At 50.9% G+C, this 9925-nt stretch overlaps 1 protein-coding gene across 1 annotated transcript; it reads right to left on the bottom strand.

The window, feature by feature from the left end:
• Positions 1–1742: 1742 nt before the first annotated feature.
• PITX3 (paired like homeodomain 3) lies at positions 1743–8360 on the bottom strand. The gene is made up of 3 exons (XM_009950824.1): positions 8252–8360; positions 3318–3523; positions 1743–2306 (listed from the first exon to the last, which is right to left on the bottom strand). Exons 1-3 carry the CDS (start codon positions 8358–8360, stop codon positions 1743–1745), a joined length of 879 nt encoding a protein of 292 aa, XP_009949126.1.
• Between the last annotated feature and the right edge of the window lie 1565 nt (positions 8361–9925).

The following is a 9925-nucleotide window of genomic DNA, read 5'->3' as shown; positions in this document are numbered from 1 at the left end:
CAGAAACCTGGTTTATGCCAGGTTTGCCTATCCCATTTGTCCAAGTAAGATAGTTTGTTGTCGTGATATGTTTTGGGTTTGTTTTTTCCCTAAGTGAAAAGTAAAATATTGGCGTTGTGCTTTCCCCTTGGAACATGTGCCTGATGAAGGAAAAGGATGATGCACTGGGTAGGGAAGTCCTGCTCCCCTGCTGCATGTGGAGTTTACTTGGGCCCCTGGAGGAACCTGCTGCATCCCTCTGCACTGGCTGAAGCAGCAAGTCCATCTCAGGAGAGCCACCTCTGTTTTACAGTTTTACCAACAGGAACTGCACAGGAGCAGGCTAGCAGGGCAGGTTGCTGAAGCTGGCCTGTCCCCTGGAGACTGCGGTTCGGAGCGGGAGTGCCTGGAAAGGCTCTCCTGTCCTGGGCTGCCGGGAGCCCAAATGCACTGGCCCGATCCAGCACGGTGGGGACGTCAGCCAGGAGAGTCTCGACCCTCCTGTTGCAGTGGGTGCATGCAGACAGGGAGCAGGGAGGGGGCTTGTTTTCCCCTTCATGCTGTGTCCACAGGTTTTTGCTGTCCAGAAGAGGCAGGTATTTGATTTGTAAGTGAGGACAGAGGTGGCTCCTCCAAACATCAGGCCCCTCTTCTGACTCAGGCTGCCTTGTGCTGGTGCTTCCAAGGATGCTTGCTCTTGCCTGGGCTGCTAGCACCTGATTTCTGAGTCTTCAGACGCAGGATTGTGCTCTCAATAACCAGACAGGCAGAAGCCTTAAAGTGATTGTGCCAACTTTTATTTTATTATCTTTTTTTGGAAATGGGATTTGGAGAAGGGGAGGGAAGGAGATGTGCAAGGGGGAACTGATTGTTGCAAAAGGAGATGCTTTGGATGTACACTGGCAAAGATGTTCCTGTCTGACTGGAAATGACTGAAGCACTAAAGCATGACAGGCAGGACACTGCCTCGGTGGAACTGCTTATGGGGTTTTTTGTTTTAAGGTCTGCTTTGTAGGTTATTTCACGTAGAAAACAGAAAAAGCATATTTTAGTGTCTACATATGCATTTGTATATATATAAGATATATATACACACACATATTTTATATCCTTACAACTCCCATTTCCTAAAGGCTTCAAGTCTGAAGGGCCATGCATATATATGCATTATAAAGAGAGATGCCAATTGACTGAGACAAGGCTTTTCTTACTGGCTGTGTGATAAGTAACTGGGCAAGGCGTCTTTAACTGAAATCTTGCACATGTGCAGGGAGAAGGGGTCAGCCAAGCACCAAATGGTAGCCCCTTGTGTTGCCCTGTCCCTAGCTGTTCCCTGCAAGGGTGGCATCTGGCTGCCTGTGCTGTCCCAGGGATTTGGGGAGCTCACCCCTGTGGGGCTTGCAGGGGCAGATTGAAACATACTTGGTTCTGCTGCCTGTGGGTCAGGCACCCCGCATGTCGGGGCTCCTATTTCCCCAAGGGGTTTCCAGTAGACTGTTTTGGTTTCTTTATCACGAAGGAGGAGGTTTGGTGGGCAAGAGGGGAGGGGGTTTGGGAGGGGAAAGACAGTCAAAATTCACCATACGATAGTTAGACAAATCTTCATAGAGGTCCATCTTCCTGCTCACCGCTCGCTCTTGCTCTCTCTTGCTCTCTTGCTCTCTCGTGTTCACTCGTTCTCTGCAGGACGTACGCTGTTGTAGGGCTAAAGGTCTCCTTTTGTCAGGCTAAGGTCAAGTCCCTGGTTGGCGGAGGGCAGCCCTTCATACGGGCCTGTCCACGGCGTACTGGCAAGGGCTCAGATTGGAAGTTGCCGTCTGCACCGCCGGGTAGGTGAAGTTAGCGTGCTGCTTGGCCTTCAGCCGCAGGCTGGCCAGGCTGGAGTTGCATGTGTCCCTGTACATGTAGGGGCTGGCTGTTGAGGCGTAAGGACAGGCACTGGATGAGACAGCAGAGTTGAGGCTTGGGCTGTTCAGATTGTTGATGTTTCCCAGGTTGTTGAGGCTGGAGGCTGGTACTCCGGTCACTGCTGAAGGGACCATAGATGAAGGCATGGTCATCGAGGCGATGGAGCTGGGTGGGGAGAACATGGGCTGGGAGGAGAGGGGACTGACGTTCATGGAGTTGAAGAACGGGAAGCTCTTGGCCGAAAGTGGACTGGTGGCAAGGCCCTTGGTGGCCCAGTTGTTGTAGGAATAGCTGGAATACATGTCATCATAAGGCTGCATCAGTCCGTTGAACTGGGCTCCAAAGCTGTTCTTGCACAGTTCGGCCTGTTGGTTCCTCTCCCGTTTCCTCCACTTAGCTCTGCGGTTTTTGAACCAGACCTGAGAGAGAGAGAGAGAGAGAGAGAGGGAGGGGATGGGAATTGCTCTGGGCTGTCCCTGGAAGATGTCTTGCCCTAGTCTCTTTGCCCAGCAAGGTGAGAGCTGTCAAAGGGCTAGGGATGATCCCAGGGAGCTGGGAGGCTGAGCATCAGGAAACAGTTGCAGCAAGATGCCTGGGCTGCAGGGTCATCTCCCAGCGAGAATCACCACCTAGATCAAAACCCAACTACTGCCATTTTACAACGCGTAGAATAAACCACCTCGCTCAACAAAGAGATGTCCTTTATACAGAGAAAAGGGAGGAAGATGCTTGCTATATTTTCAGGTGACCACAGCCCAGGAGGAGGGTTGTGTGACTTGGGAGCAAAGCATTTGGGGGATGTGGTTTGAAAGCTGCTGAGTGGAGGAAATAACCTCCCTTGTTTTGATGTCACCTCAGGACCAGCTTGGGGTGGGGTGTTAGAAGTCTGTCTTCTAAGAGGAAAATCTGTTAGTGTTGGAGGGACCCGAACAATATAACTTCCTAGAGTGTGGAAGCTGCTGGAAAGCTATTCATGGTGCTTCTATCTCATATTTCTAGTAGCAGAGAGAAGCTCTCACTCCAGCTGGAGCCCTGCCATGCTACACCTGTGACTGCACAGTGGTTTGGGAACCCCAAAGAGCGCCCTCCAGCAAGGCTAAGGCTGGGGGATGATGGCACTGCAAGGAAGGGGTCTGCCAGGTCAGAGCAGCCAGCTGGTGGAGCTCTGTGGGGCAGAGCCTGGGCTTTGCATCTCCCTGTGTTATTGCAAGGTGGGACTGGACAGGGAAGGCATCACCAGCATGGGGTATGTGTGTGGCTGGATGTGTCAAATCTCCGGTGTAGAGCCTGGTCAGGTGTTTTCAAGACAGGGAAGTTTTCTAGTACCCCTAATTTCTTCCTTGGTTTGGGGACAGCTTGGTGGCTTGTATCCCAGTCAACTTCCTCCCCACAAGTATGGGCTCGGGAAGGTAGGAGGGCTGCAGTCCTACCCGGACTCGTGCCTCCGTCAAGTTTGTCCAGACTGCAATCTCCTCCCTGGTGCTCATGTCTGGGTAACGGTTTCTCTGGAAAGTGGCTTCCAGCTCCTGGAGCTGCTGGCTGGTGAAGTGTGTCCTCTGCCTCCGCTGCTTCTTCTTGAGTGAGCCGTCTTCAGGGTTGGAGTCGTCCGTTTGGTTTTGCTGGGACTTCTCGGTGTCTGTGCAGGAAACAGAAAGATGGGAGAGATCCCCTGAGTTAACTTGGGGGCTTCGATGCATTTGGGGAGCACGTCCTTGGGGCAGCCAGTGCGTGCTTAGTGAGATCCCCCTCTGCTGCACCCACCAGCAGCTCCAGCTACACCCACAGGAGTCTCCCTCCCTCGCCCTTGTGAGCAGGCATCCATCCTGCACCAAAACCAACGGCCCCTTGATGCAGCACAGCTTGCCCTCGTTTAACTGTGGTAATGGGTGTCAGCTTCCAAGTGACTGGATTCATACTTTCCATACTTCCAATCTCTGGTTTTCACTTGTCGCAGTTAAGATGGGTGACAGTGGCAGAACTTACCCAGGCCAGCAGAGTCCTACTCTACTTAAAACTCTCTGCCTAAGGAGCCCTTTAGAAAAACTGAATGGAAATTGTCTCTTATGACACAGCAAAAGATCCAGTAGTGGTTTTGTGAACAAGTAATGGGAAAAGGCAAATTGCCAATGATAGCAAGTTGAGGCTCTTTAATTAACTAAACCTGAGAAGCACAAATTTTATTCCTTCCTCCCTTCTTACTCCTCTAGCTTCTTACTTAGGTGCACGTATTTTTATTTTTAAAAAGTAGGAAAAGGCCTCTCTTGGACCTTACCATGAAGTACTCCAGAATCTATCTCCCTGTCCTTCTGCCCCTGCCCTCCTCCTCACTCGGAGATCCCTTTCCTGGAGGCAATGTCTTTCATGTCATTTCCCCTTAAATGAACATCTTGAAACTCTCCAGTGCTCACACTGGTATCTAACTGAAAAGTACTGCTCAGCCTCCTCCTAGGCATTAAGCCCAGGCCTTAATGCTGAGCTTTGGGCTGCCGAGGCTAGAGGTGGGCAGCTAGGTACTTCCCTGTGCCACAGCCTGTCCTGGAGCTGTTGGTACTCTGCAAACAGGGACAGAATACAAATACAAATATCTTCCATCACCAAAAGAAAATGTCGCATTTGAGCACTTGGGCAATCTATGGAGGACAACTACAGGGAGGAAAGCTACAGTTTGTGTTTAATTCTGCTGGGAACCAAGACAAGTCACCATAGAATAAAATTATTCCCATGAAAATAAATAATTCCTGATGTTCACCTCCTCCTTCCTTCAATCTAGAAGCAAGGTGAAGCAGTTCCAACTAAAAATCACATTTTCAGCAGGGAGGGGAGGTGTTCTTTTACAGTGGGAAAGACTCAGCTGAACTAAGTAGAAATCATTGCAAACAGTTGCCCAACTGTTGCTTCTGGCAGAAGAACCTTTAAAAAATCCTGGTGTCACTCCACGGACATTCAGATTGAAAGGATTTTTTATTTGGTTGTGTTTTTTTAAGTGGAAGCTATCTTAAAAGGCTTCAAAGTCTAGAAAAATCCTAACATGGAAGGTGTCTTGTAGAGCCTCTTAAAAAGCAGGGAGGCAAGAAAACAGTAACCTGGAATACAGCTGGGTGAGTTAAAAGAGAGCCTAAGAGAGCCTGAAAAGCACCTGAGCCCTGACAGAGAAACGACTCTGCTGCAGGGCAGTGCTGTACCCAACAGCAGGTGCTTTGATGGAGGCCAGCCCTGGGAGACACTCCTGTCCCAGGAACCTGGTGCCACTACCCTGTTCCCGTGGCAGCGTGTTAATTCAGAAACCTCTCCCTGCTGTTTCTGGGAAAAGCCTCCTTGCACCTGCCTTCCTTCAAAGGTAGCAATGCTGGAGTCACGGGGAGCAGGAGAGGAACTCGCTCTTCATGGAGGAAAGCCTGGATGTGGTCAGAAAAGTTCTGTTTCTATGGGTATGCGTTGCACTGACTGAAGCTATGCAGGTTCCCCCAGGCTCCCCACCAGCCACCTCTGCTTCTGTAGCACTGTCCACCAGCAGGAAAGCTAATGCAAGGAGAGCAAGCTGGCTATTGCTCACAACAGCAGGGCACAAGCTGGTTCTGCTGAGCAGGCAGGTGCTGTCTCATGTTCCCAGTGCCAGGACCAGCTTGTATTTCCATCCAGGCTGTACTTGCAGGAGAACTTTCCTGGTGCACTCTTGAAACAGATGAAGCCATAGGACCTGGAAAGTGGAACAGTAGGAGCTGGCTGTGGACTTGTGGTACTCTCCTTGTTCCCATAAGCATCTTCACGTGCGGATCCCACATTCAGCAGAAGCATGCTCTTAATGTGGGTTTTGGGTTTTTTTAATAGTGGTTCTTGCCAAGGAGATAAATCTGATTTCTCTAGCTCAGTGCTCTAAGCCAGTGTTGGAAGAGGGAGATTCCCGCATTATCCATCTCTAGAAGAGTTTAAAAGGGGAGTGATGCCACCACGTCTGAGCTAGTTATTAGGAATGGCACAGTACAGATGAAGAGACAACATTTGGTTTGTTCGTTCATCTGCTAAGTCTGGATTAATTAAGAGCCCGATGCATACAGGGGATATGTTCCCACAGGAGCCCCTGACAAATGCGGATTTCCAAAGGGTCTGCTGCCAAGCAGGAGGCTGTGCCCTAATCGGGAGCTCCTGCTCAGCACTGCCCTTCTTCACTCAGGAAGAAACTATACTGAGAGGAAAGCAGAATGGCATGAGGGTACCACTGGCTTATGGGCTGCATCTGGGTGCAAGAGCTCACCAAGTATCTTGCTTTGGTATTCGTCTTCTCCATACCTTCTGGTGTAGAACTTTACATAAATCTTGTGAAGTTCAAGGAGATGTAAGAATCCTAACTTTGAGCCTGGAAAAAAATCTCTGCAGCTACACATTCCTCTCATTGTCTTCTCTGTTTCCGTATCTGCTACCCGTGGCTCTTCCTGAGTATTGCTTATTGGGAGTGTCATCTCCATTTCTGCTTCTTCTCTAGGCAGGGGAAAAGTGCCCTCTGTAAATGGTGCAGAGCTTGGGTGTTGCAATGAGGACCAAAAGCATGGCAATACAGGGAAACAATAAACCCCACAGGGAGGATGGACCCCGTAGGTACCCTGAATCCATGCTGAAGCTCAGAATACAGAAAGATGCAGGGCAGTTCCTTACCTCCTCCTTCCCCATCCTTGCTCTCCCCCTGACCTGTGCTTCCTGATGAAACCTAACAGAAGAGTGTGTCACACGGTCAGAGGACACTTCGGATCTCTGAGAGCTGAGACCAGACAAGCAAGGTTTGTACTCCCTTCCTCGGGATCTCTTACTCTGCAGATGAAGGAAGCAGAGCCAAGGAGGAGTAGGGAGGCTGGTCTCTTGAGGAGAGGCAAGAAGTGCCAGAAGCGCAGCCCTGCCCATCCTGGGCAACCCTCAGTGGCATGCTCTGCTCTGCCTGACACTGGTAACGTGAGGCTGCCATCGGCCTCTTTGCTGCGAATGCACGAGCTGCCAGCCTCTGGGCGCAGGTAGTGTTGGCAAACACCCGCCTCCCAGAATCATTTTATTTCTAGACCATTTAAGACGGCGGAGAGTGACGTAGCCAGGCACCCAGCATTTATTGTCAATCCAAAATAGGTTGTGGAATATATCTCGTGCACATTCGCCCACTCAATGAAATGACTGCGGTCATAGCTGGAATTAGCTGCTCATGCCTAATGGAAAAAAAGTCAGTTCCTAAATAGGCAGTTCTGCGGCATGCCAGGGTGGGCTCGATCAGGAAGGCCACTTGAATGGAGACGACTGCCGTGCATCCAAAGCAGCTGACGAGGAGCCACTGAGCTTGGGGATGTGCCCAACTAAGGTACGCGTGCAGTGGGGAATTTGGCGAGTGGATTCCCTGACCATAGTTATCCCAGCGTAACTCCCTTTGTGACACTTACTGTGGGGAATTTTAATCTGCATCATTATGCTTATTAGCTTTCACACGCGTGTGAGCCTGGAGGCTTTACGCAGGGAGCAGCAGGCTGTCCCCAGCACTCACCTCCCCTCATGTTGGCCCTGGCAGGGGCAGCTTTGCATTGTCCTACCACATCCAGAGCAATAAGGGATGGAGAGATCACAGGACAGATGCAAAATCCAGAGGAAGCCATAGGATTCAGTAGCTGATTTCTGAGCAGGTGTGAATAGTGATGTTTGTTCTTCAGAGCCTGATAAACAATGCAGTAGGCTTGGGGTTTGTTCAGCCTTTGGGAATGGTCAGAGTCACCTCCCTGGGACAGGAGCAGCCCTCTGCGGAGCCTTGCACAGGTGACAGGCTTTTTCAATTAAAGCAGGGGCAAGACAGTATTTCTCTTCTTATTGCCTGAAAGTTCAGCCCAAGGTTAACATGTAACATAGTAAGTTTCAACCTAAGCAGTTTAAACAGAGAGTTGTTGGGGTTTTGGTTTTTTGGGGGTTTTTTTGTTTTTGTTTTTTAAAAAAGGGCACCTTATAACTAGGTGTAGCCTTCTGTGCCTTGGATGAGATTTCCCATGTTGCAGGGAGAGTTATCCTGCTCTGGGGACTTGGTTTAGGTGACTACAGTAAAACCTTAGCTGGGCAGTGACCTGGCTTGCCCGACTCCTGTCTGCAAAGGGCTGTGCCCTCTGTCAGCAGTGGCTTCCTGCAGCCGGGGCTAGGCAACCCCATTGCTGAGATGGTGCTCTCGCCCTCCCAATGGCTGTCATTGCGATATGCACCCCTATGCCTTCCCCCTGTTTGCTGGGATGGCCATGCCACTGCAGAAAGGATGTCCCTGGGAGCACTGCAGCCTCCTGCAAGCCACTGGCCATTCAGATCCACCCGCAAGGATGGGTCAGGGCCTCTCTTGCATTTTGAGCCTTGCACTCACCACTGTGGTCCTGCCCTTTGCAGCTGTGCTCGTGTTGAGGGGTTCCAGAGTCCGAGAGAGACAAGGCTGGGCTGCGAGCCTCCGCGTCTGCCAGCAGGTTGAAATCCATGGGGCAGAGATGGGTGGTGGAGGAGGAGGAATCTGAAAAAGCAGCAGATACAGGGTGATTAGTGAGATGAATCTGTGTGTGTGACCTCTCCCTGCCCCCTCTGCGAGGGACTTGCCAACCCTTGAGGAAAGGTCTAGGAAAAGCAAAGGATCCCTGTGGGATCCTTGGATCCCTTGAGTTTCCTGGCTGGAAAATGGACATGCTGGGCTTTCTGCTGAGCTTCCCTATAAATCAAAGATCATCTAGTGACACTTCTATTTGCAGCCTTCAGAGAAAGAGCCTCCAATTTATAGGTGACATTCAGACTGAAATAGCAACGCCAGGAGCATGCTGTGTAACGGAGATCTGAGGAAGTGGTTCTGGGCCAGCCAAGGGCTGTTAGCACCTTCCCCAGACATCTCGCCTCTCCCATCCTCCCTGCCCCGCTTCCCTCCTCTCTCTCCCTCACTTCTCCCCAAACCAGTCAAGCCCTAGTAAAGCTGTCCAGAGAGCACTAATGCAGATGTACACACACACATATCCCAAAACAAAAGCACTCCTGTCCGTGGCACTGATAGGAAGACATGTCTGCCTGCACAGCCACTCTTGCTGCGAGCAGGGACCCAGGCAGTCCAAGTGGACTCCTTTGGGGTAGCAAGGACCTCTGGAGCCTGAATTAACATGGGAATCACATTACACACCCTTGGGTGCCTGGGAATGAGTGATGCTGGCTGCAGCAGCTTGTTTCCAGCCTTGGGACATCCTGGCTGAAGGCTCCCCATGCCCCCTCAAATGACTGTCCTGTGTCCATGAGACACCTCCCCTGGCTGAAAGCATCCCAGCTGGGAAGCTGGCAGTGCTGCTCCCCGCAACTGCGGGCACCACTGGGACTCATATTCCACGTTTTTCCACACCTCTCTGTCCCAGGATCAATTATTCTCAGAGTGCTTTCCCACGGGGCCCCAACACCCTCCACCTGTATTGCCCAGAAGAGTTTGTCCGAGAGCACCGCTTTGTTCTGGGTCACACCAGATGCTCATGAAGAGGCAGGCATGAAGCAGTACTTGCTACAAGCCCAGCCACATCACCTTGGAAAGGTGAGTTGGCCCCGTGTTAGCCCTTAATTGGAGTTTTGGATGAAAACCCTGCCACATGCAGGACCACGGATTGCCACCAATGCAGGTGTAATGGTTTCTGAGGGGACCACGGCAGATCCTGAAACTCTGGTCACCCCAGCTAATACCTCATCTTCCCAGCTAAGGAGCCTTTCACTCTAAAAGATAACAGCAGCTGATTCACTGTGCTGGGATCTGGGACCCTCAGGTTTACAGAGGTTTTGACCAGGCATTTGGGACTTCCAAACTGCAGGTGGAGGTCAGTTGTGAAGACTGGATTCTAGGTGGTGAAGGATTGCCCAGACCCTTAAATCCATGCATATTGGAGAGGGAGCTTGCTGAAGGCAGTATTTTGTCTGGACTGCGCTAGTGTTTAGACAGAGATTAATCATGTAGCTGTTGCACCTCCTTTGGAGGTGGATGACAGTGACTAAGAATGTATTTTCAGAGCTGTCTAAAACCTCCTGTCAA

The sequence above is a fragment of the Leptosomus discolor genome, chromosome 6 (genome assembly GCF_034619465.1).
Source record: "Leptosomus discolor isolate bLepDis1 chromosome 6, bLepDis1.hap2, whole genome shotgun sequence".
NCBI lineage: Eukaryota > Metazoa > Chordata > Aves > Leptosomiformes > Leptosomidae > Leptosomus > Leptosomus discolor.
This window is presented reverse-complemented; position numbering and strand designations above follow the sequence as displayed.